Below are 20,723 nucleotides of genomic sequence, written 5' to 3'. Positions count from 1 at the left end.
CCGAGGCCGCGCCCGCTGGCACGCTGACTGTGGAGTGGGCACTGCGTCCGCCCAGTGGAGGGGCCACAGGCAGAGAGGGCAGACAGATGAGATCAGCGTCAAGTAGAGAAGAGCCCTGCGGGCGACGAGGAACCCACACGAGGGGTGGCCTTGCGGGGAGAGGGGACCCCAGTCTTATTCAGTGAGAATCAGCACAGGGTGAACTCTGTAGACTCCATGGGGCAGCAGTGGGCCCCTGTGGATCAGGGCTAACCCCACTGCCGCCCCTGGCCCTGCTTGCCTGACTAGAGGGCCTTCGGAGCCAGCCCCGAACCCTCTTCCCTTCTCTCAGCTCGCCCAGGGACCCTGAGACCCGCGTTCCCTCCTGCCCTGGCACTCCACCCCAGGCTTGGGCGCAGGCCTGCGCCCTCATGGGGCCCACCTCAGCCTCCGCTGCCTTGGCTGTTGGCAGGGTTCCGCCGAGCCAGTTTCTGCCCCATGGGCTTTGGAGATCTTAGTTTTGACTGTTTTTGTTACTGGATCATCCTTCACATGGGACAGATTCAGTTCAAGGAGAAAGAAATTATTTTCTCCAAGTTTTCCTCGTGCCCACGATTGACTGAATCCCACTGATGAGCGAGCTTTGTGCATCTGGCCTGAGGGCTGCCCCGTCCCGCCCGATGCCAGGCGCCCAGGGGCAGAGGTGAGCAGGGACGGGACAGCCCCGCCTCCGACAGGCTCCCCACAGGCCGTGCTCTCTCCCAGAGTTGAAGGCAGCACCAGGTGGAAGCGCCAGAAAGTTATTTTTAAATAATTTGACACTTGATGTGTTCCCTCCATGCATCAGAAGGCACTGTGGGGCGAAATCAGAACTTTGTTGGGCTTCTTTATGCTGACTTTAGAATTCGGGGATGTTTCTCTTTTGAGGGGGACTGTGATCGTTTCAGTGGTACAGGACTTAATTTGGCCATTTCCCCGGAGGGTGACTTGCTCTCTGCAGGTTTAGACAAAGCCGCCCCTGTGGCATCGGGCGTGGGCTCCCCCTTATTGAGGGGTTCACAGGGGGACCTGCAGGAGGGAGATGTGGGGCAGGCGACCTGGCACCCCTGCACACCCTGCCCCCGCTTCCAGCACCACCACCCCTGCCCCCGCTTGACAAACAGCATGGGGTCTTCCCACCCTGTCTAGTCTGGTTTTTTCCAAGAGCTTGTCACAGCAGGTGTGATTCTCAGCCAGACGTGCACTGTGTCAGGAAGGTGTTGAAAAGTGGAGTGAGTGAGGTTATGAGGAGGACAGGTGGGCCATGCTGGACGTGGCCCCACCTGTGCTGGCTTCCAGGTGCCGGGAGAAGCCCTGACGGGTGCTCGCTGCCTTTCCTCCCCTCCTAGTCTCACCTGAGGAAGAGCCCGCCCACCTATTCCAGCTCCACGTCCATGGCGGCGGTGGTCGGCAACCCCAAGCTGCCATCGGCGGTGATGGACAGGTGGCTGTGGGGCCCGATGCCGTCAGCCGAGGAGGAAGCCTACATGGTCTCCGAGCTGCTGGGCTGCCAGCCGCTGGTGGGCAGCGTGGCTACCAAAGAGCGGGTCATGAGCGCCCTGACGCAGGCCGAGTGCGTCCACTTCGCCACCCACATCTCTTGGAAACTGTCGGCCTTGGTCCTCACGCCCAGTGTGGACGGCGCCCCTGCGGGCGGCAAGAGCTCCTTCGGCCACCCCTACACCATCCCCGAGTCCCTGCGGGTGCAGGACGACGCCAGCGACGGCGAGAGCATCTCGGACTGCCCGCCGCTGCAGGAGCTGCTGCTCACGGCTGCCGACATCCTGGACCTGCGCCTGCCCGTCAAGCTGGTGGTGCTCGGCTCTTCCCAGGAGTCCAGCAGCAGGATCACGGCCGACGGGGTGGTGGCGCTGACGCGGGCCTTCCTGGCGGCGGGCGCTCAGTGCGTCCTCGTGTCTCTGTGGCCCGTGCCTGTGGCCGCCTCCAAGATGTTCCTGCACGCCCTGTACTCGTCTCTGCTCAACGGCCTGAAGGCCAGCGCGGCGCTGGGCGAGGCCATGAAGGTGGTGCAGAGCAGCAAGGCCTTCTCACACCCCTCCAACTGGGCAGGTAGGGGCTCAGGAGCCGTCAGAGGGCCCGGGGCGAGGGGCAGGGGCTCGGGCGCCCGGCAGGGGGCGGGGGGGGGGCGGGGGCTGGGGGGGGGGGGGGGGGGGGGGGGGGGGGGGGGGGGGGGGGCAGGGGCTCAGGCTCCTGTCAGAAGGCTAGTGGGTTTTGGGGTGGGGTGTGAGGAAGGGAACCCTGAGGAAAGGACAGTGCAGAGGCTCCAGGAGAGTCCCCCGGCTGAGACTCTGGCCTGCTGCCAAGTCAGCCTTGACTCGCCTGATAGGAAAGTGGTCTTTTGAGCAGGGAGCAGCAGGAGAGCTCGCTGTCTAAGTGTGTCGAGTGGGTGCTGGGGGCTCCATTTACAGCCTTCCTGTGACTCCCAGCCTGTAGGAAGGAGCAGTCAGCGCCGTAGAAAGACCTGAGGTTTGGTCGTCAGGGGGCTTGGGTTCAGTCCAGCTTTGTGTCAGGCTGTGTGACCTGAGCTGCGTTGTAGCTGTGAAAGTTGCTCCATCGTATCTCTTTGCAACCCCATGGACGATAGCGTCCGTGGAAAATCCAGGCCAGAATACTAGAATGGGTAGCCTTTCCCTTCTCCAGGGGATCTTCTCGACCCAGGGATTGAACCCAGGTCTCCTGCATTGCAGGCGGATTCTTTATTAGCTGAGCCACAATCCTACCCATGCTGCAGTGACCCCTAAAACAGGAACACCAGAAACAATGTTCTCAAACATTTACACTTTATTGTTTTAACGGCAAAAAAATACACCATTCATTTATATGTTTAAAAATAGCCCCCCAAGGTCCCACAGGATGTATTATTGCAGGGTTTGTGGGGACCAGCCCTGTGCGTGGCTGCAGTCCTGACTGGACCCCTTCCCCAACTTGTCAGCGTGCTCGTGTAAGTGGTTTTCGGTCCCAGCTTAGTTTCAGTGACAGCAGAAAAGCCTACTTTGTTATGGGGGAAAGTGTTTAACGGTGCTGCCCTGTTAGCCTGGAGAACAGCCTCGGTGCATTCATTCTTAGAAGCCCTTCCCCCCGTGACTCGGGGCAGGAGCTAGAGCTCCTAGAGCTGCTCTGCGGTGCCTCCCCCAGGCCCAGGCCCCACTCACAGAAGTGGGTGCTGGGGAAGCAGCCGTGGGGCAGGAGGAAGGCAGACATGTGGCTCCCCCAAGCCAGGCTCCGTTTGCTTGTCTGGGGGAGAACCGCCTCCTGTCCCCTCCTCTGGTGACTTGAGGAGTCGAGCACACTGCTCCTCCATTCCAGCAGACACCAGTGAATTTCAGGGAAAAAGGGCAGATTATTCCTTGGGATGGGGGCTGAGCCAGCGGAGGGCCGCCTCCTGGCTTGCTCAGCACAGCAGGAGCACAGGGGCACCTTCCCGAGCAGCTTGCCCAGCAGACAGCGTTGCTTCTTAAAGTGGGGGTGGGGTGTGTCAAGCTGCCCGTGCGTAGCTGCCCTGGTCCAGCCCCTGGAGCAGCTGCCCTGGTGCTCTGCGTGCGAGCTGGGGTGGGGAGGGACCGCCCTGAGGTGCATTCATGTCCTCACAGGGTTCATGCTTATCGGCAGCGACGTGAAGCTCAACAGTCCCTCCTCGCTCATCGGACAGGCCCTCACCGAGATCCTCCAGCGCCCGGAGCGCGCGCGGGATGCCCTGCGAGTGCTGCTGCACCTGGTAAGGGGCGCGGGGCCCTCGGGGAGGCAGCTGCGATGCTCGAGCAGCAGTGAGGCTGGGGTCCCGCGGCCGTGGGGGCAGGGGACGAGCAGATGGAGGGGACTTTGTCCCCAGTGTCTGTGGGTCAAGTCACTTGGTCCGAGCAGTGGGCATGGTGGGTGGTCACCCATGGCTCACCGTCCTCGCCCAGACCCTGGAGGGGCAGCCAAGTGGGATTCTGGAGTAAGGCCTGACCACAGCCACTTCCAGCCATGTGGCTTTAGGCAAATGACCTTGCTCTCTGAGCCTCAGCTGCAAGTGGAAGGGGATAAAAATGTACCTTTTCAAGGTTACCTTGAGGGCTAGAGAAAAGATGAGTAGCTGGCACCCAACAGGGTCCCAGTAGCTGAGAGCTGGTATAATCAGAGGATACTGGCCTCTCCCTAAAGTCAGCTGGAAGAGTTGAAGACTGGCCCTGCTCGTCTACAGAACTGAAAGGTTGTAAACCAAGCCAGGAGTGACGTGAAACTTGTTCCACCTTTTCATCTTGATAACCTAGAGGCAGTTTCAAATAATTCAGAATTCTTAGCCTCCTTGAGTTCTGCCAGAAAGACCAGGCGCTGTCCAGCGCATGGCAGCAACCCACCCTGCATCCCTTGTTGTTGTTGTTGTCACTCGATTGGGTCTGACTCTGCGACCCCATGGACTGTAGCCTCCCGGCTCCTCTGTCCATGGGGTTTCCCAGGCGTGGGTTGCTATTTCCTCCTCCAGGGGGTCGTCAGGCGGATTCTTTACCACTGAGCCACCAGGGAAGTCCCCACCACATCCACGTTCTCTCCAAATCCAAGGCCCACACTCCCCCTGTGGCCACCTGGCAGCTCAGAGGAGCTGAGGAGGGAAGAGCTGGCGAAGGCTTCTCCTGGGGCCCCCGAGTGGACACGGCCTTGGCCAGGGGGCCGGGCAGGCTCCAGTGACGGGTCAGCCACAGCCGCTTCTTACTCAGGTCTGTCTGAAGGTTTTCTCAGACTTAAAAAAAGTCAGTATGTGGACAGCACTGCTGGAGGCTGACCTCTGACAGCTCTCGGGCTGGACACAAGGAAGCACCCCCACCCCACTGGGCAGACGCACTCACGTGCTTTGAGAATTTGGGGAGACCTTCTCCAAAGGTCTCTTCTTTTAACCTGGGCCTGCAAGCTGAACGTAAAGTTGCTCAGCACCAGGACACTGGCAGGCGGTGCCCCCCTCCCTGCTGTAGGTGTTGGCACTGCCTCCCAGGGCCGGAATCCAGCCTCAGGGCCCCTCAAGTTCATCCAGGGTTCTCGCCTCATTCTTGGCTTCATCTTTGGGGATGAGTGTAGGGCCCATGGGTCGAATTCACCAGTCCTTCCCTACCTACCTAGCAGACAGTGTCCCCAGGGGCTGCCCAGCACGAGGGACAGCAGCTGGCTGCCCATCTGTCCTGCCCGGGAACTCATGTTTCCTCCTACCTGTGAAGTCAGCCCCCAGCGCCCCGGGGTCTCTCCTTTTGTGGCTGCACCTTGCGGCATGCGTCATTTTCCTGGTGAGGGACTGAACCCGCGCCCCTGCAGTAGGAGCGCAGAGCCCTGACTACAGGGGGTTCCCTACAGTCTGGACCTGGGAAACACAATGGTACAGGGTAAGTTCCTAAAAGCAGGCTCACCTGGCCAAGGGTTGTTTTCAAACCTTGAGTACACTGAGTGCCTCCAGATGTGATGCTGTCTGTTTTCCTCTTACTTTCTGTTGAGCTGCACAGCTCGTGGGAGCCCAGTCCCCTCACAGGGGTTGGAACTGGGCCCAAGGCAGTGGGACCACGGAGTCCTGACGACAGGGCAGCCGGGGAATCGCCCAGCGCCCGCGGGCTGTACTCTGGGGGCGTCCTGGACAGCGCTCTGTCCCTGCCAGGGGTGTGCAGGGCAGGGGATGTCTCAGGACCAACCGATGCTTCCCATGGAGTCAAGGGGCCGAGGGAAGGTGCATGACTGCTGCAGGCGCCGTGGAGGCTCCTGGAGAGCTGAGGGGCTGTTACCTGGCGGTCCCGGAACGTGCAGGACAGGGTCCAGAGGTCAGTGCCGCAGGCAGAGGAGTCGGAGGTCTGGGGGACACAGGCCCAGTGAGGGCACCGCCTCATGTGTGTGCGGGATCCTGAAGGCCTGAGGGTTCGTCCTGGTGATGGGCAGTCAGCCTGCAGGGTTTGGGGCAGGCCCTGGGCAGGAGATGGGTTTCCAGACAGATCTCCCACGTGCGTGGAGGTGCCAGAGCCTGGAGCCACATTAGGGAAGGGCCGGGACTCTTTGGAGCCCCCAGCCCTCGCTGGCTCTGAGAGTGGCGGTCCCTCCCTTGCGGGGCGCTGGCTGCTGCTGTGTGGCCCTCAGGCCTGGGTGTGGCCGTCAGCCCCGCACCGCTCCCCACACTGGCTGTGTGTCCCCCAAAAGCCACCTGGAGAGAAACCAGGGTCCCCACGCCCGCCCAGAGCAGCGCCTCCCCCTCCCCCACAGGTGGAGAAGTCGCTGCAGCGCATCCAGAACGGGCAGCGCAACGCCATGTACACGTCCCAGCAGAGCGTGGAGAACAAAGTGGGCGGCACCCCCGGCTGGCAGGCCCTCCTCACCGCTGTGGGCTTCCGGCTGGACCCCCCGGCCAGCGGCCTGCCAGCGGCCGTCTTCTTCCCGACCTCCGACCCGGGCGACCGGCTCCAGCAGTGCAGCAGCACCATCCAGTCCCTGCTGGGTGAGCCTCGGCCGGCAGCACGTGCAGCGTGGGGGGCTGTGGTTCCCGCTGCTCTTGGACGGGGAGGAGCCGGGGTCTCCGGAGTCCCTGACGCAGACTCCTCCGGCCTGGTGCTTCCATCTGTGACCCCCAGCTCTGCCCCTCGCGGGGTAGACAGCAGCGGCTCAAACGTTTTGTCGGCAGCTTCGGGCCCAACAGGGCCCTGTGGCTGAACCCGGGGTCATAGGGCTCCGCTTCTTGCATCGCTTGGCGGGGGGTGATGCTGCCTGAGCGACCAGTCAGGATCCTGGGGTGACCATGTGCAGCCTCTGGCTGCCCTTCTCAGAGAGCATCCAGGTGGGACTTGGACACACTGTCTGGCTGTGCTGAGCTTTTGAAAATGGGAGCAAAGCTGAGCATTCGGGGTGCGTTCCCCTAGGAAGGTGCAGACTGTGGGTGCAGCGTGCCCCTCCAGATGACGCCGCCTCCTCCTTGCCGTAGGTCTGCCCAACCCTGCCCTCCAAGCCCTCTGCAAGCTCATCACAGCCTCGGAGACGGGCGAGCAGCTCATCAGCCGGGTGAGTCCAGCAGGAAGCAGAGCCCGGGGGCTGGGCCGCATTGAGGGACAGAGGTCCGATCCAAACAGGAAGCTCAGCCCTCGGGATGAGAGGCGAGAGCTGGGGTAGGTCGGCCAGCACGGAGGAGCTGGTTCTCAGGCCCTCTCTGGGTGCTGAGTGCCAACAGCACCAGGGCCTCAGAGGACGCCCAAGGGGCCCCAGTCCCCTGTGGTCTCAGGGCTCTTCCTGACCTCTGCATACAGCGGCCTCCTGCACTGGGCACCCCTGACCACCACTGCCCCAAGCCAGCAGGTGTTCCCATACTTATTCTCAGGTCAGAGCGTGACCCCTGCCTGAGACAGCACCACCGCTGAGGCAGTGGTGAGCACAGTCACCTCTCATGGAAGATACTGCTTAGCAAGTTCTTCACAAAGTGCTTTCTTTTAGGGGAAGGTAGATCTGATTTAGAGAACTGGAGGATTCTAGCCCTTGGCATCATGTAGGCCGTTCTTGAATTGGCCACCGAGCTTCAGATCTTCCTCTTGGCCTGTGCGGGTCTGGAACAAGCCCCTGGTGACAATGTAGTGACCCCTGAAGAGGACGGAGCGGTTTTAAGTGTAATAATTTGACAAAGTAATGTACATTATTAGTCTTTATCAGCAGATTTCCTTTTAGTGGACCTGTTTATCTGTAGAAATAAGCTGCTCCGTCGAGGGTTCAGCCCTGGTGCCTCTCCCCCGATTCCGAGCGTAGCTCACTGATCGTGAGTTTCTGCTCGTTTCGTAATAAGCGTTAGGATCTGCTCGTTGGGGAGAATCAGGAAGACACTTCAGGGCTACAAGCCTGTGCTCTTCCAAGAGAAAAGGCTAGAGGCACGTGTGTAGGGTGAGGCTGAGCATTGGAGCCAATTGCTTACTTTCTTGCTTTTGGTGGCATGGGGACCTCCACAGCCCCTGCCCCTGCCCCGGGACGGCAGGCACTTCTGAGCCACTCGAATCGGAGACTGCTTTGGAGTGGCCACAAGGGCCCGCAGTCCCGCCCCCTCCTGGCAAGGAAGGGCAGGCGGCGACCTCTGGGGCGTCTGGCGGGGGGTGGCTGCGCCTTCTCCTGTGTCCCTGCTGACTCTCACTCCTCTCCGCTCCCCGCCGGGTCAGAGCCAGCCCGCTTCCTACAGCAGTGATCAGCGTGTGGTGCATAACAGCCTGTGCTTGAGTCTAAACTCTCTTCTCTCTCTCTCTCTCTCTCATACTCTGCTGGCCGAAGGCTGTTAGGAATGTGGTTGGAATGGTGAGTACCACTCTCAGTGGCACTGCTGTCCGGTGAGCCCCTCGACCCGCCCGCCCCGCCCCGTGCTGCTGGCCCAGGCGGCTGCCCCAGCCCTCGGCTCTGGCTCCCTTTCCGGCTCCGCCCGCTCTGCTCTGGATCTGACCTTTCAAGTTCCCTCAGAACGGCAGGCCAGCAGCCCCGGGGGGAGTGCTCACGCTCAGCAGGTGTCTGGGAGCCCCCTGCCCCTCCTCTCGCCCCGAGCCCCCCCGCTCCCACGGAGAGGACAGAGGGCAGCAGGCACAGAGGCCCCGTGAAAAGAACTTGAGGTGCTGCACACACAGGAGGCCGTTAGCCGTGCCCGTGCCCAGTGCGCGGGCAGCTTAGGGACGAGCCCCGGGCTGGCGCAGGCTGACGCTCTCCCTGCTCAGCTCCACCAGGTGCTGGTGCAGCTGCAGGCCGGCGAGAAGGAGCAGGACTTCGCCGCGGCGCCCATCCAGGTCTCCATCAGCGTTCAGCTGTGGCGGCTCCCTGGCTGCCATGAGTTCCTGGCGGCTCTAGGTAGGCCCGCGTCCGCGAAGGGGCTCCTTTCCTTCCACCTTTCTTTTTAACCTGTTTCTCTCCTGGTTTCTGTTGGGTGCCGTTGGTAGACACTCGGGTCTTAGTGTTGTTTCTGTGTTTATTACTCAGTGGCTAACATGAGGGCTGGTGCTTCAGCACAGCTCCCAGACGGCCTTCCGGCTGCCCCCATCCCCTACAAGATTATTTCCTCCTCACACTAAGAGTCATCGTGTTAAGATGAATCTGCTGGGAGTCAAGCCATGACTACAGCCTAAAGAAAGCTGTCACGATTTCAACATTGGGCTCTATCACTGGCTACACAAACTTGGCAGAGAAAAAAATACAATCGAAACTGCCTTTGACCACAGAAACCTAGGACAGCCTGATGCAAGATCCTCCTCCAGTCAGGACACTTCCTCCTCCAGCGCTGTGGGCCAGCTGAGGAAGCTCCAGCACCACTGCTGTCTCCTCCTCAATCACCCCGAGAGGCTGTGCCGTCCTGCCGCAGCCACGGGGGAGGCAGCAGTGAGCACAGGACAGAAGGTCCTTCTCTTATCAGAGCTTTCATACCAGAGGGGCAGACAGACAGACAGAAAGATGCAGTCTACGGGGAGCAGCTCAGAAGTGAAGAACCCTGGCACGGACAGAAGCATCAGGGCCACAGAGATGGGCAGGAGCCCCGCAGGCCCAGAGCCTGTGGAGGAAAGATCCAGGCCGAGGGAAGAGCCTGAGGCCTGGGCAGGGGACACAGAGGCAGATCCTGGGATCGAGATGCTGGTGGGAGGCCCTTGGTTTTTAGTCTGAGGGAATGTTCCTCCTGCGTGGGAAGCCTGGGCACCTTTTCTAGCCCATTAAATGACCTTTCCCAGCCCATCTCAACTTGGGGGCTTCCACCTGTCTTTGGAGGCAAGGAGGGAACCCACACAACCCTACAGGGGTTCCAAATCCCCTGACAGTAGGTACTCTGACATCCTTTATGATTTTTATTATTTGCTTGTTTCTTGTGGACTTAAAACATAGCCTTCTTGGTATAAACATAGTACATTTATATCTAGTAAGCATAGTCATGAGCAAGTGGAGCAGGGCTGAGAAGGACTAGCTCCACGCCCAGGATGGGTCTCACTTGTGAGGCTGCAGGTGAGGCAAGGCCAGAGCCGAGGTCTTTCTGTGAGGAGGAGGAGGAGCTCCTGTCCTCCCGGGGACAGGCTGTGTTGCTGGCACGCTCTCGGGTTGGGGTCCTGGGTGCTTTTTGTTGATGCTCCTCTACTTTCTGAATCCCACTGATACTCAAGGGCGAGTCGGGAGAACTACCCCCTCCAGCCCTCGGCAAGTCACAGGCTGTGACATTTAGAGAACTCAGTTCTGTTGGGACAACCAGTTCAAGTCCCCTTGATAGAGGATTCTAAACTAAAACGTTATTAGTCATTCATTTTCTAAGTGCTGAGTTCTCAGATACCTTCCTGTTGGTTTCAGGGTCTGTTTATTTTTGAGTTCAGAGGGGCAAATGTCCAATAGCAACCAGAATGCTGAGTTTAAGGCACCTTTATTGAGTCCAGTTCCCAGGCCCAACACAGGACTTACAAGAATAAAAAAGACAGGTTTCTCATCTGGCGCTGGGGTCCGTGCTATAGGAACACTGAGGTGAGGCAGGGAAGGGCCTGGGAGCGCTGGGCTGCTGCTGGCCCCAAGTGTCCACACTGTTTGAAGCAGAGCTCAGTGATCTGCTGGGAGGTTAAGTGAAGACATTCTGAGCCGAGCCCCGTCGGCCCTAGGTCCTTACCTGCTGGCTGCTTCCGCCACGGCCCCAGTGAGTCCAAGTGCTGTGGCAACAGCTTGTTAGGCGGCCGCCCGGCCTTTGTTGTACCCGCGCTGGGTCTTATTAGACTCGGGGCTGTTCCCTGTGGGCTCCGGCGGGGCGGAGCGAGTCCCTGGTGGGCGCTCCAGCCCAGAACAGATTCTGCAGCATTGGAGAAGCTCGTCTCAGAGCCTGTGGGGCAGACCATGCCCACACGCAGAGACACCGTCCTTGCAAAGCTCCCACCTTCTCCTGCACCAGCTTCAGATGTCCGGCCGAACAGAGGAGCCAGTGTTTGTCCTCGACAGTCTTTTTTAAGTGAACCGTTCTGCAAAGAATGGAGACAAGTGTCAAGGAGCCTTACTCCTCCCAGCTCCTCTCTGGAGAAGGCAGGGCAGGGCAGCAGCCAGCGCTCTGTGGAAGGACAGCGGTCAGGGGAGCCCCTGCAGGCGAGAGGGGTGCCTGTGACTGATGTTCTTGGGACCGATGTGCAGGCAGGGCTTTCCGAGGGGTCTGCACAGGTTCCCCAGGACAGGGTGAGAAGCCCTAGAGTGCACATCCTTTTCAGGCCCGCGAAGCTTCCCCAAGGAGGCAGGTGTTTATGGTCTTTGTTTCTCTAGGTTTTGATCTCTGTGAGGTCGGTCAGGAGGAAGTAATCCTGAAAACTGGGAAACAAGCCAACCGACGGACCATGCACTTTGCGCTCCAGGCCCTGCTTGCGCTCTTCGGTAAGAGCACCTTGCAGCTCCCAGGAGCTACGGGCACGGCCCTGGGTATGGTTTGGGAAGGGGAAGAATTAAGTGAGCGAATGTCTGCTGTATGTCAGGGAATGTCCAAAAAACAAGCTCCCTACTGCTGGACCTCAGCTTATGGTGTGCGCGTGCACAGTATATGTCAGACGGGGGACTGAGGGACAAGGAAGTGCAGGTGGCATCGGAGGAGAGGTGCTGCGGGAGGGGCGGCACCCAGAGCTGGGCCTGCAGGGCGGTTTCCAAAGCCTGGGGCAAGCCTGCCCTCAAGGGGCGGAGTGAGGCTGAATGCTGGCGCTGTTGGTGTCAAGGCTTGATGGCAACCAGCAAAGCCCGCTGATGAACGTGCTCAGAGAGGGGTTAGAGATGACAGCTGCCAGCATGGGCTGCCATGGGTGAAGCTGCACGAGCACTGGGTCTGAGTTCCCTCTTGGACGCATGCAGAGGCAGCTGGTCAGACGAGTCCAGAGTGGAGATATTAACGTGCCCACAGAACTCAGGCGAACAAGACTGTCCTGTGGGCCCTCCCGGGGTCAAGGTCACAGATGAGGCAGGGCCGGGGAAGGCTAATACCCCAAGGGTGTGATCTGTGCAGAAGCGGGCAGTGCAATGGCCACTGATGACCTTTACATGAGCTGGGGAAACAAAAGCCTGTCTGGAGCGGGTTCTGAGCAGGTGGGAGGGAGGGCGCTGCGATGTGGGGTGATGCGGCCACGGGGCCTTGGGCCTGCAGCGCTGGGGGCCTCTCCTGTTTCTGTCCCCAGCGTGAGACTTACCTTTTCCCACAGGACTGTTTTCCAGGCTTGAGACAAATTCAGATTGTGAATAACTAGCTTCTATGCATATGAGGATGCTTGTGAAAGAAGTCAACACCATAGAGAATTCTAACTGTGCTCCTTTGTCGTAGATTCCACCGAGCTGCCCAAGCGCCTCAGCCTGGACAGCTCGTCCTCCCTGGAGTCGCTGGCCTCGGCCCAGTCTGTCTCCAACGCTCTGCCCCTGGGCTACCAGCACCCTCCTTTCTCCCCGACCGGGGCGGAGAGCATAGCCTCAGACGCCATCTCTGTGTACAGCCTGAGCTCCATCGCCTCCTCCATGAGCTTCGTCTCCAAGCCTGATGGGGGGTCAGAAGGCGCGGTCCCTCGGGGACGGCAAGACTACGAGCGGTCCAAGAACACCTGCCCACCGCGCGCCGCCCTGCCCCGCAGCCCGCTGTCCCCGCCCGCCCGCCCCGCAGGCGCCAAGGACGAGGAGGAGTACGAGGGGTTCTCCATCATTAGCACGGAGCCCTTGGCGGCCTCCCAAGAGGACCCACCAACGGGCTTCTCACCCGACCACAAGCAGGCCCGCGTGGGGACAGCGGGCGGCATCAAAGTCTCGGTGAGCTCAAGCACTCCAAACTCTCCCGTTAAAATGACTCTGATTCCCAGCCCAAACTCACCCTTCCAGAAAGTTGGAAAACTAGCAAGTTCAGATACGGGAGAATCAGACCAGTCGAGCACAGAAACAGATAGTACCGTGAAGTCCCAAGAAGAAAGCAACTCAAAGCTTGACCCTCAAGAGCTGGCGCAGAAGATTCTCGAGGAGACACAAAGCCATCTCATGGCAGTGGAGCGTCTTCAGAGGGGCGGCGGTCAGGGAGCCAGTTCTGAAGACGGCGTCTCCGTGCCCAACAGCGCTGCCGTCTTCCGAGCGTCAGAGACCAGCGCCTTCAGCAGGCCCGCCCTCTCCCACCAGAAGAGCCAGCCGTCGTCGTCGCCGGTCACCATCAAACCAAAGCCCCCAGCCAGGAGCTCCTCCCTCCCCAAGGTGAGCTCGGGGTACAGCAGCCCCACCGCCTCCGAGGCGTCCGCCAAAGACAGCCCGAGCCAGCACAGCGGCCGGCCGTCGCCTGGCTCCGACTCGCAGACCTCCCTGAGCGACCAGCCCCTCTTCAAGCTGAAGTACCCCAGCTCCCCCTACAGCGCTCACATCTCCAAATCTCCAAGGAACATGTCCCCCAGCTCAGGCCACCAGTCTCCCGCCGGAAGTGCACCGTCCCCGGCTCTCTCCTACTCCTCGGCAGGCTCCGCGCGGTCCAGCCCCGCCGACCACCCCGACCTCGACAAGCTGAAGATGGCGGCCATCGACGAGAAGGTGCAGGCCGTCCACAACCTGAAGATGTTCTGGCAGAGCACACCCCAGCACTCCACGGGACCAGTGAAAATATTCCGGGGGGCCCCTGGAACCATGACTTCCAAGAGAGATGTCCTCAGCCTCTTAAATTTGTCACCTCGGCACAACAAGAAGGAGGAGGGCGCAGACAAGCTGGAACTCAAGGAGCTGTCTTTGCAGCGACGTGGAGAGACACCCCCCAAAGCCCCGCCCAATGGACACTGGCGCACGGAGACCACCTCGCTGAGCACGCTGCCGCTGCCCGCCCGCCCGCCCGCCCCGGCTCCCACGCGCCCTTTGAGACTTCCTTCTGGAAACGGCTACAAGTTTCTGTCCCCAGGAAGATTTTTTCCTTCCTCTAAATGCTAAAGCCTCTTCTATGCCCACCGACAGCAACCCGGAGCGCAGCGGCCCAGCCGGGCTCTCCGCACTCACTCGGCTGCCCTGCGTGCGCCGCCCGCCCAGACGCCCCGCCCACTGGTGGCCCCCGGGGACTCTGGGCAGATTCACCAAAAGCCAGGACTTCTGTGGAGCTGGTACAGGACGCGCACGGAATTTTCTACACACGTCACCAAATGTTTACCTGTGAGCTCCCTCTTCTCATCTTTGATGCGATTCTTCAATAGGACTTTTGTACAAAAATGGTCAAGGTTCTGGGGCAGGGGAGGAGAGGGAGTACATATTTTGCTAAGAGGTATATATGCAGTACCTTTTATACACAGAATACAGAGCTTTTGTAAGGCTTTCAGGTGCTGGTTGGGGTACATAAAATCTAAGTTGAATTCTACATGAAAGTGTTGTTATAGTAGCCAAAAAAAACAAGATACCGGTTTTAAAAATGCCAATGATTTGTAATTAAATTGTAGCAATTCTGGTCTCACGGTACTGTAACATCATAGAACCGATGCAATAATTCACCTGGAAATAGTGCTTCCGTCCTGAACTCTGCTCTCCTGAGCTCTACAAATGTCCTTGGAGCCCCATGGTCAACCAAACTTGAAAATTTACATAACTCCTATCCAGGCATTTTAGAACTATGCAATTGTGATTTAAAATGCAACTTTGTGCTTTTAAAACATTACTGACCTTTTTTGTACGTGGATAAACAACTTGGTTTTGTTATCAATAGTACTTTGCATTTATAGCTATTATTTTTAAAAGCTCAAAAAGTTTTCTAAAATGTCAAATTTTGAATAGTCATCAATAAGTATCAAATTTTTTGGGGGGGAGTTTGAAATTATTCAGTTTCCTTAGAAGAAAAAAGCAAAAAAAAAAAAAAAAAAAATCCCATGGCTAACTAGACTTAACCAGAATCTAGCCTTCCAGCTCCTATCCCTTTACTTCCTGCTTACTTTTATTATCTTTTCCCAACTACTCCAGGCTTCTAACACCCCTCCTATCTACATCTGCTGCCAGGTTCCCACAGTCCCAGCACCTCCCGCCTGTGAGCTGCACGTGACTCCCGTCTTGGTGTGACCGGTGCCCCAGCTCCTGTGGTCTGAGGACAGACCCTTACTGTCCACGGCCTCAGAAGCAGGGCCTCTGCTGGGATATATGAGTTACTGCTCAACAGGGAGAGAGAGTCTTAACCGTGTTGACATACAGGGAAAAAACAAGAGGGACTCTTCCTACAGCCATGAAAGTTCCCTGATACTGCCGCCAGCCAGGACGAGACAGAAGAACAGTCTAGGTAGGGGTAACCATTAACTTATTTTATAAGGAAATGAAATGCTGAAAATCACATTAGTGCCAAGTTTAGCTGGAGAACATGAGCCCCTTTTAGGTGATTCTCAAGTGGAACTCCTACCTCCTCCTGACTGTGAAGGTCCACCCAAAGAAGGCAGCAGCCTCTGGTCCTGGGACACCAGCCCCGGGGAGAGGACAGGCCTGGCAGCAGGCTCACTGACGACGACACCCGGGGGGTTAACCTCGGGGAGGCCTCACTTGACTCACACTGACCACCTGTCTATTATTCCTCACTGTACTCCGCAAAGAGGGAAAGGTAATATATACTCAATCGGTCTTACTCTCCTGAGCTGCGTCATAGAAACTTTTTGTGTTTAATCCGACAGCCATGTTGACAAGAGCAAGGAAGTCCCTCTCATCCTAACCCTGATCCCAACACTGGAAGAGAAATACTTTTATCAAGAAGCAAGCAACTATGAGGCTGTCTTTATGTCTTTTGTAAATGGTAATAAAAGTACCAATGTAGCAAATGAAAGCCAAGTTTATAGCACTGTGCATTTAGATAGCAAAATCAGGTCCTCAATAACAAGAAACAAACCTCAAAAGTCAATTTCTGAATCCGCACGCATGTAGACAGTTAGGCTCGTCCTTTCTCAGCACCTCTCAGCCTCTCTCCCAAGTGCCAAGGAGCCCTGGAGGAAAGGCCGGTCTGTGCTCCGGCCCTGGGTGCCCACCTCCAGCACAGCCCCCTACCACCCAGACCGCTTCTCCTGGTTACCAAGCCAGCTAGGAGGACGTGTGGACCCTAACCTGGTTTTAGTCTAAGTACATTTGTTGTTGTAGGTTTCATGTTCAAAAGCCAAATGGAATATATGATTTTTTTTTTGGTCCTGGATATAAGCTTCAATGAAGGAAAGCAAAGATGACAAAATCAAGACCAACTGCCACTTCTTTCTGTTTACTGTCAGTCTTGGTGTTTTCTATTCAAGTGAGATGGATGTAAACTCAAAGTGAATTTTTTAGGCTTCCCTGAAAAAAGGATGCACTTAAAAATTATGTGAGATTGTGTAATTTGCAGATTTCTTTGTACAGATCAGGGGGTTGGCAAATGACCTCCAGGCTAAATCTGGTCAGAGGCCTGGATTTTTACAGCCATGAGCTAGCAATGGGTTTTACATTTTAAAATATTTATATAACTATCTACATAATATTGTGATTTTTACCTCTTGGTCCACAGAACCTCTTATGAAAACGTTTTGCTGACTCCTGGTCCAGATGGCAGAAAACACACCTGGCTCATGTTCTGTTTCTAGGCTCAGAAAGCGGCCGTTGGGCTGTGGACAGACTGACGGGGTGGGTGGGAACCCGAGCCCTATGGAGGGGAGGGACCGGCCCTGGAGGAGTTCTTGGCTCCCCGCCCCACGTGGAAGGGGTCGCTGGGTCCCTGTATGCAGACAGCATCGGACAGGACTTCTTTTTCAGCTCAGGAAACTGGAACCCCTGCCCCTGCTCTGCTCCATCAGATGCAAATACGCAAGCAATAAAATCTCCCTCTCCTACAAACCCTGGTAGCAGATCTTACTTCTCACCAGTGGGCCACGCAGGCAACTCTTCACACTTCACTCATCTTAACAGAGTCCATTTACCAAGACACAGCGAGCCACTCAGGCTTGCGTTCTGATCGTTTGGTATTGGTGTGTAGAGAAACGAGAACGTTCTCGCCTCCACCCACTTCCAACAGTCCCCAGCCCACACGCCGCCGTACACGCGTCCATATCTGCTTGGCTGTCCAGGGGAAGCCGGCAGGTGGTCACCGCCGCGGATGCCCAGCAGTACCATCCCGCCCCCCAGCCACCACAAGGAGAACTGTCACTTTGCCAGTTTCAATTCAGGCTGGAAAAAACCACCACACGATAATCGGGCTTGCTTTTAGTCAGTAGGCAGAATGTGAAAACTGTGTAATTTTCATCACGTATTTTGTTCTTTTACCTAAAAGAACCTGTACATGTGCTTTGTGAACTGGGCCAGGTCCTTCAGAGATGCCCCGTGGAAGGACACCTGTGGCCACGTCTCCCCTCCTCACATGCCTTCCCCACGTGGCACTCATGCCCCTGTATGCAGTGTTAGCCATCCTTGGCCTATGTGGACTTTTTTTTTTTTTTTGTAAATGACAGTTTCCAGATGGCATTAAACTTTTTATATTATGAAATTTACCATGTAAAAAGAACTTGGTATTTTTATTGAGATTGCTAAGGCACTTGGCCTTCCTTTGTGATTTCCGTGTCTATTAAAGCATGAGTTCCCTTGGTTTTAAGTGCCGTATCTGAATCCCTTTCTTTGCATGCTCCACAATTTCTAGGCTTCTCTGCAGTACACATGGTACTGTGTCATTAATGAACACAGACTCCTGTCTGGAGTTTATCCTTATGAATATACTTCTGTCTCACGTTTGCCAGTGCACAGCAGAGGTGGCCTTCCGTATCCGAACAGAGGCCTCCGGTGCCCCCTTGGGAGTTTCTGTGGTTTACTTCTATTAATGACAGAGGGGTTTCTTATTTGTTCTGTTCAAGACTGGAAGTTTGCACAGCAGACCACAATCTTTTTCACCCGATAAGGTAAAATATAGACATTTTTAGTTCTGCTTACATGCTACTTTCAGGGAATACATAAATTACGAATAGCTTAAAACTAAAATTGATTTAAAATTTCATGAAAATTAGTGGATTCAGTGGAAGTGGCATTTTTAGAGAAAAATTACAGACCTAAATATTTATTTTCAAGGTTAATTTTAAACATGTAACTGTTTAAAGCCCAGCCAGTGAGGCAGGATGCTCTGAACAGCCAGTGCTGTGGTACAAGTGTGCGCTGGCCTGCTGGGAAGGAAGGCGCCACTGGGCATGTGACTGACGTCAGCACAACAACAACAAACCCAGAGAGAACAGGGAGGGAATCACACAGAAACTCACAGGAGACAGTACAGAAGACTAAGCAGGGTAAACTTTGCCAAAAAAGAAAAACATACCAATTTCTGAGGAGGCTGATCGTGTGTGTGTGAGATGCACGTGTGTGTGAGACAGAAGGAAAAGGGGGCAGAGCTAAAGCTGCAGCAGAAATTAACCAGAAAATACTGTGAATGCTTTTATGCCAAAATATGTGAAAATGCAAGATCACACCCGGTGTGTTTTAGGCATTCACATTTACACAGTTCAGGGGCCCCTGAATGCAGGGGGTGGGGGCCTCCGATGCAGGAGTGGTGAGCACGTGGCTTCAGAGCACTGCAGTGTACAGCCCCTCATCCACACACACCAACTGTTTCATAAGGGATTTAAGAATGCGTGAAAAGTGTTATCAGCAGCTACACTGCAAAAATTAGATTATATAAACTTTTAGAAAAAATACTAAAAACTCCGGTGCACAAAGGGAAAGAAAACTTGAAACCAGAACCCATGAAATTAAAACGGTGTCTGTAACTCCTTGCCCTTTATCCAGCTCTCCAAAACAGACAGACCCAGAAGGTCTTACACATATTTCACTAAACTTTCAGGGACTGGTGGTACTCTGTATTTTCAAATGGTTTAAGACAATATAAAAATAAGATATTAAAATCACTCCACGATGGTATTCTTAATTCTAAGATCAATAGATAGTATAAGAAATAGTATAGGCCCATTTAATATATGAATCTGGACATAAAAATCTGAAATAAAACAATGACCATTAAATTCCTATGCCTTTAAAACTAGGAAGACGTGAAGTCGCTCAGTCGTGTCTGACTCTTTGCGACCCCATGAACTGTATGGCCTGCCAGGCTCCTCTGTCCATGGGATTTCCCAGGTAAGAATACTGGAGTGGGCTGCCATTTCCTCCTCCATTAAAACCAGGAAAACGCAGATTGAACGTGCGTCCACGTGTTAGTTACTGGAGCTTGTGTCTACTGATGAACACACGCGGTATTGCCAAGGGCCAGAGCTCTGCCCCTAAGCGGTGCACCTGTGAACACACCCACATACGGAAAAGCGATCAGCACCGAACTATGGAGCACGTCCCACTCGGAGAACTGGGTGCCGCCGAGTCTAAGGTCCACCCTGTGATCACACAAGAAGGCAGACCCGGGACACTCCTACTCTAGGGGCACTGACATGGGCCTGCCAGTGTGAGGGGGGCTCCATGCAGTCCAGCCGTTTCTTAAGAAACTGTTCCTGTTAAAGCAGAGTGACTTTAATCATCTGCAGAACAGATCAAAGGATGCAAGGGTAGCGCAGCGCCACGGAGGATCTTTCAGCACAGTTGTGTGGTCCTTGTTACCTTAGAAAACATGATTTACGTAATCTGTCAGGTGGAGAATTCGCGTGTCTGAAGTTTGAGGCTTCCCAGGAGGAGAGGCCGGCCCTTAGTGAGGCTCTGGTATGCATGTGCTGGGACCTTACAGCCAGCCAGCAGGACTGCTCTCAGTTCCTGACGCTGTGCTGCACCGAGTGTGGGGTCTAGTTTCCCAACCAGGGGTCGAACCCGGGCCCCCTAAGGTGGGAGCATGGAGTCTTAACCACTAGGCCACCAGGGAAAGTCCAACGGTGCTGCTTTGTAATATTAGTATTCTAACGTTGTATTTATAGTCACCTTTAAAAAGATTTTGAAAATATTTTGTTTGGCTGCTAGGCTGTGGCACAGGGTGTCTCCCCTGCAATGTGCAGGCTTTCCCCTTGAGGTGCAGGGACCCTGGAGCGGTGGTGTGTGGGCTTAGCTGCTCCCAGGCACGCGGATCTTAGTTCCTTTACTGGGAACCGAACCCGTGTCCCTGCACCGCCTGGCGGATTCTTCTGCTTTTCTCCCTCATGTCCTGCCCTGCCCTCTCACCCTCTGTGTCCTGACTCTTGCCCTCCCGCCTTCTCTCTCTCTCTGGTCCTTCCTTTCTGCCTCTTTCTTCCCTTCTCTCTCTCTCTTTCTCTCTCTCTCGCCCTGTCCTTCCCTCCCTCCCTCTCTCCCTCCCTCTCTCTCTCCTTTCCTCCCTCCCCCTCTCTCTCTTGCCTTGTCTCCCTCTCCTTTTCTTTCTCTGTCTCTCAATATGGCCCTGTCTCTTTCTCTCCTTCCCTCCTTCCTGTCCCTGCAAGGCAGATTCTTAACCTCTGGACCACCAGGAAGTCCCTGTTTTGTTGTTTTTAATCTGAGGAATTCTGGACAAGGGCCACAGCTTGGTGGTATCTTTTCCAATTTAAAGCCTTTCCTCAACTCTCCCAATGAGAGTGCAAGCTTACAGACTCTAACAATACTAAATAATGGCAAACAGCAGGGAACTTGACAGACTAATGCTGCATCCACTCCAGCAAATGAGGCCGAAACATCTGGATCCAAATACATTAAAGGGACGTGTTGGCATTAAGGAAACATTCTGCCTCCCAAATGAATTTGCATCCAATCTCAAGATATTTATTAGATTTGCAGCAATTGTGCATTTGGGCCTTACGGAATAATACGTTCTTAAATATATAAATATCTTTGAT

At 55.7% G+C, this 20,723-nt stretch overlaps 1 protein-coding gene across 3 annotated transcripts in view; it reads left to right on the top strand.

Annotated features, from left to right (window-relative positions):
* Nucleotides 1-17,539, top strand: part of TTC28 (tetratricopeptide repeat domain 28) — a 568,766-nt gene extending 551,227 nt beyond the window's left edge. For 2 of the 3 annotated variants that reach the window (XM_015101419.3, XM_027956683.2), the window contains 8 exons: nt 1,368-2,088; nt 3,630-3,754; nt 6,250-6,481; nt 6,962-7,038; nt 8,281-8,304; nt 8,712-8,841; nt 11,257-11,364; nt 12,293-17,539. In XM_015101419.3, coding sequence (XP_014956905.3) covers nt 1,368-2,088; nt 3,630-3,754; nt 6,250-6,481; nt 6,962-7,038; nt 8,281-8,304; nt 8,712-8,841; nt 11,257-11,364; nt 12,293-13,908 — 3,033 coding nt within the window. In that variant the 3' untranslated portion in view covers nt 13,909-17,539. The remainder of the gene's footprint in view (nt 1-1,367; nt 2,089-3,629; nt 3,755-6,249; nt 6,482-6,961; nt 7,039-8,280; nt 8,305-8,711; nt 8,842-11,256; nt 11,365-12,292) is intronic. The other variant, XM_027956682.2, reaches the window with a different exon arrangement.
* The last annotated feature ends 3,184 nt before the right edge of the window (nt 17,540-20,723 follow it).

This window comes from Ovis aries, chromosome 17, assembly GCF_016772045.2.
Source record: "Ovis aries strain OAR_USU_Benz2616 breed Rambouillet chromosome 17, ARS-UI_Ramb_v3.0, whole genome shotgun sequence".
Classification (NCBI taxonomy): domain Eukaryota; kingdom Metazoa; phylum Chordata; class Mammalia; order Artiodactyla; family Bovidae; genus Ovis; species Ovis aries.
Note: the sequence above shows the minus strand (reverse complement) of the source record. Positions and strands in the feature narration are given on the sequence as shown.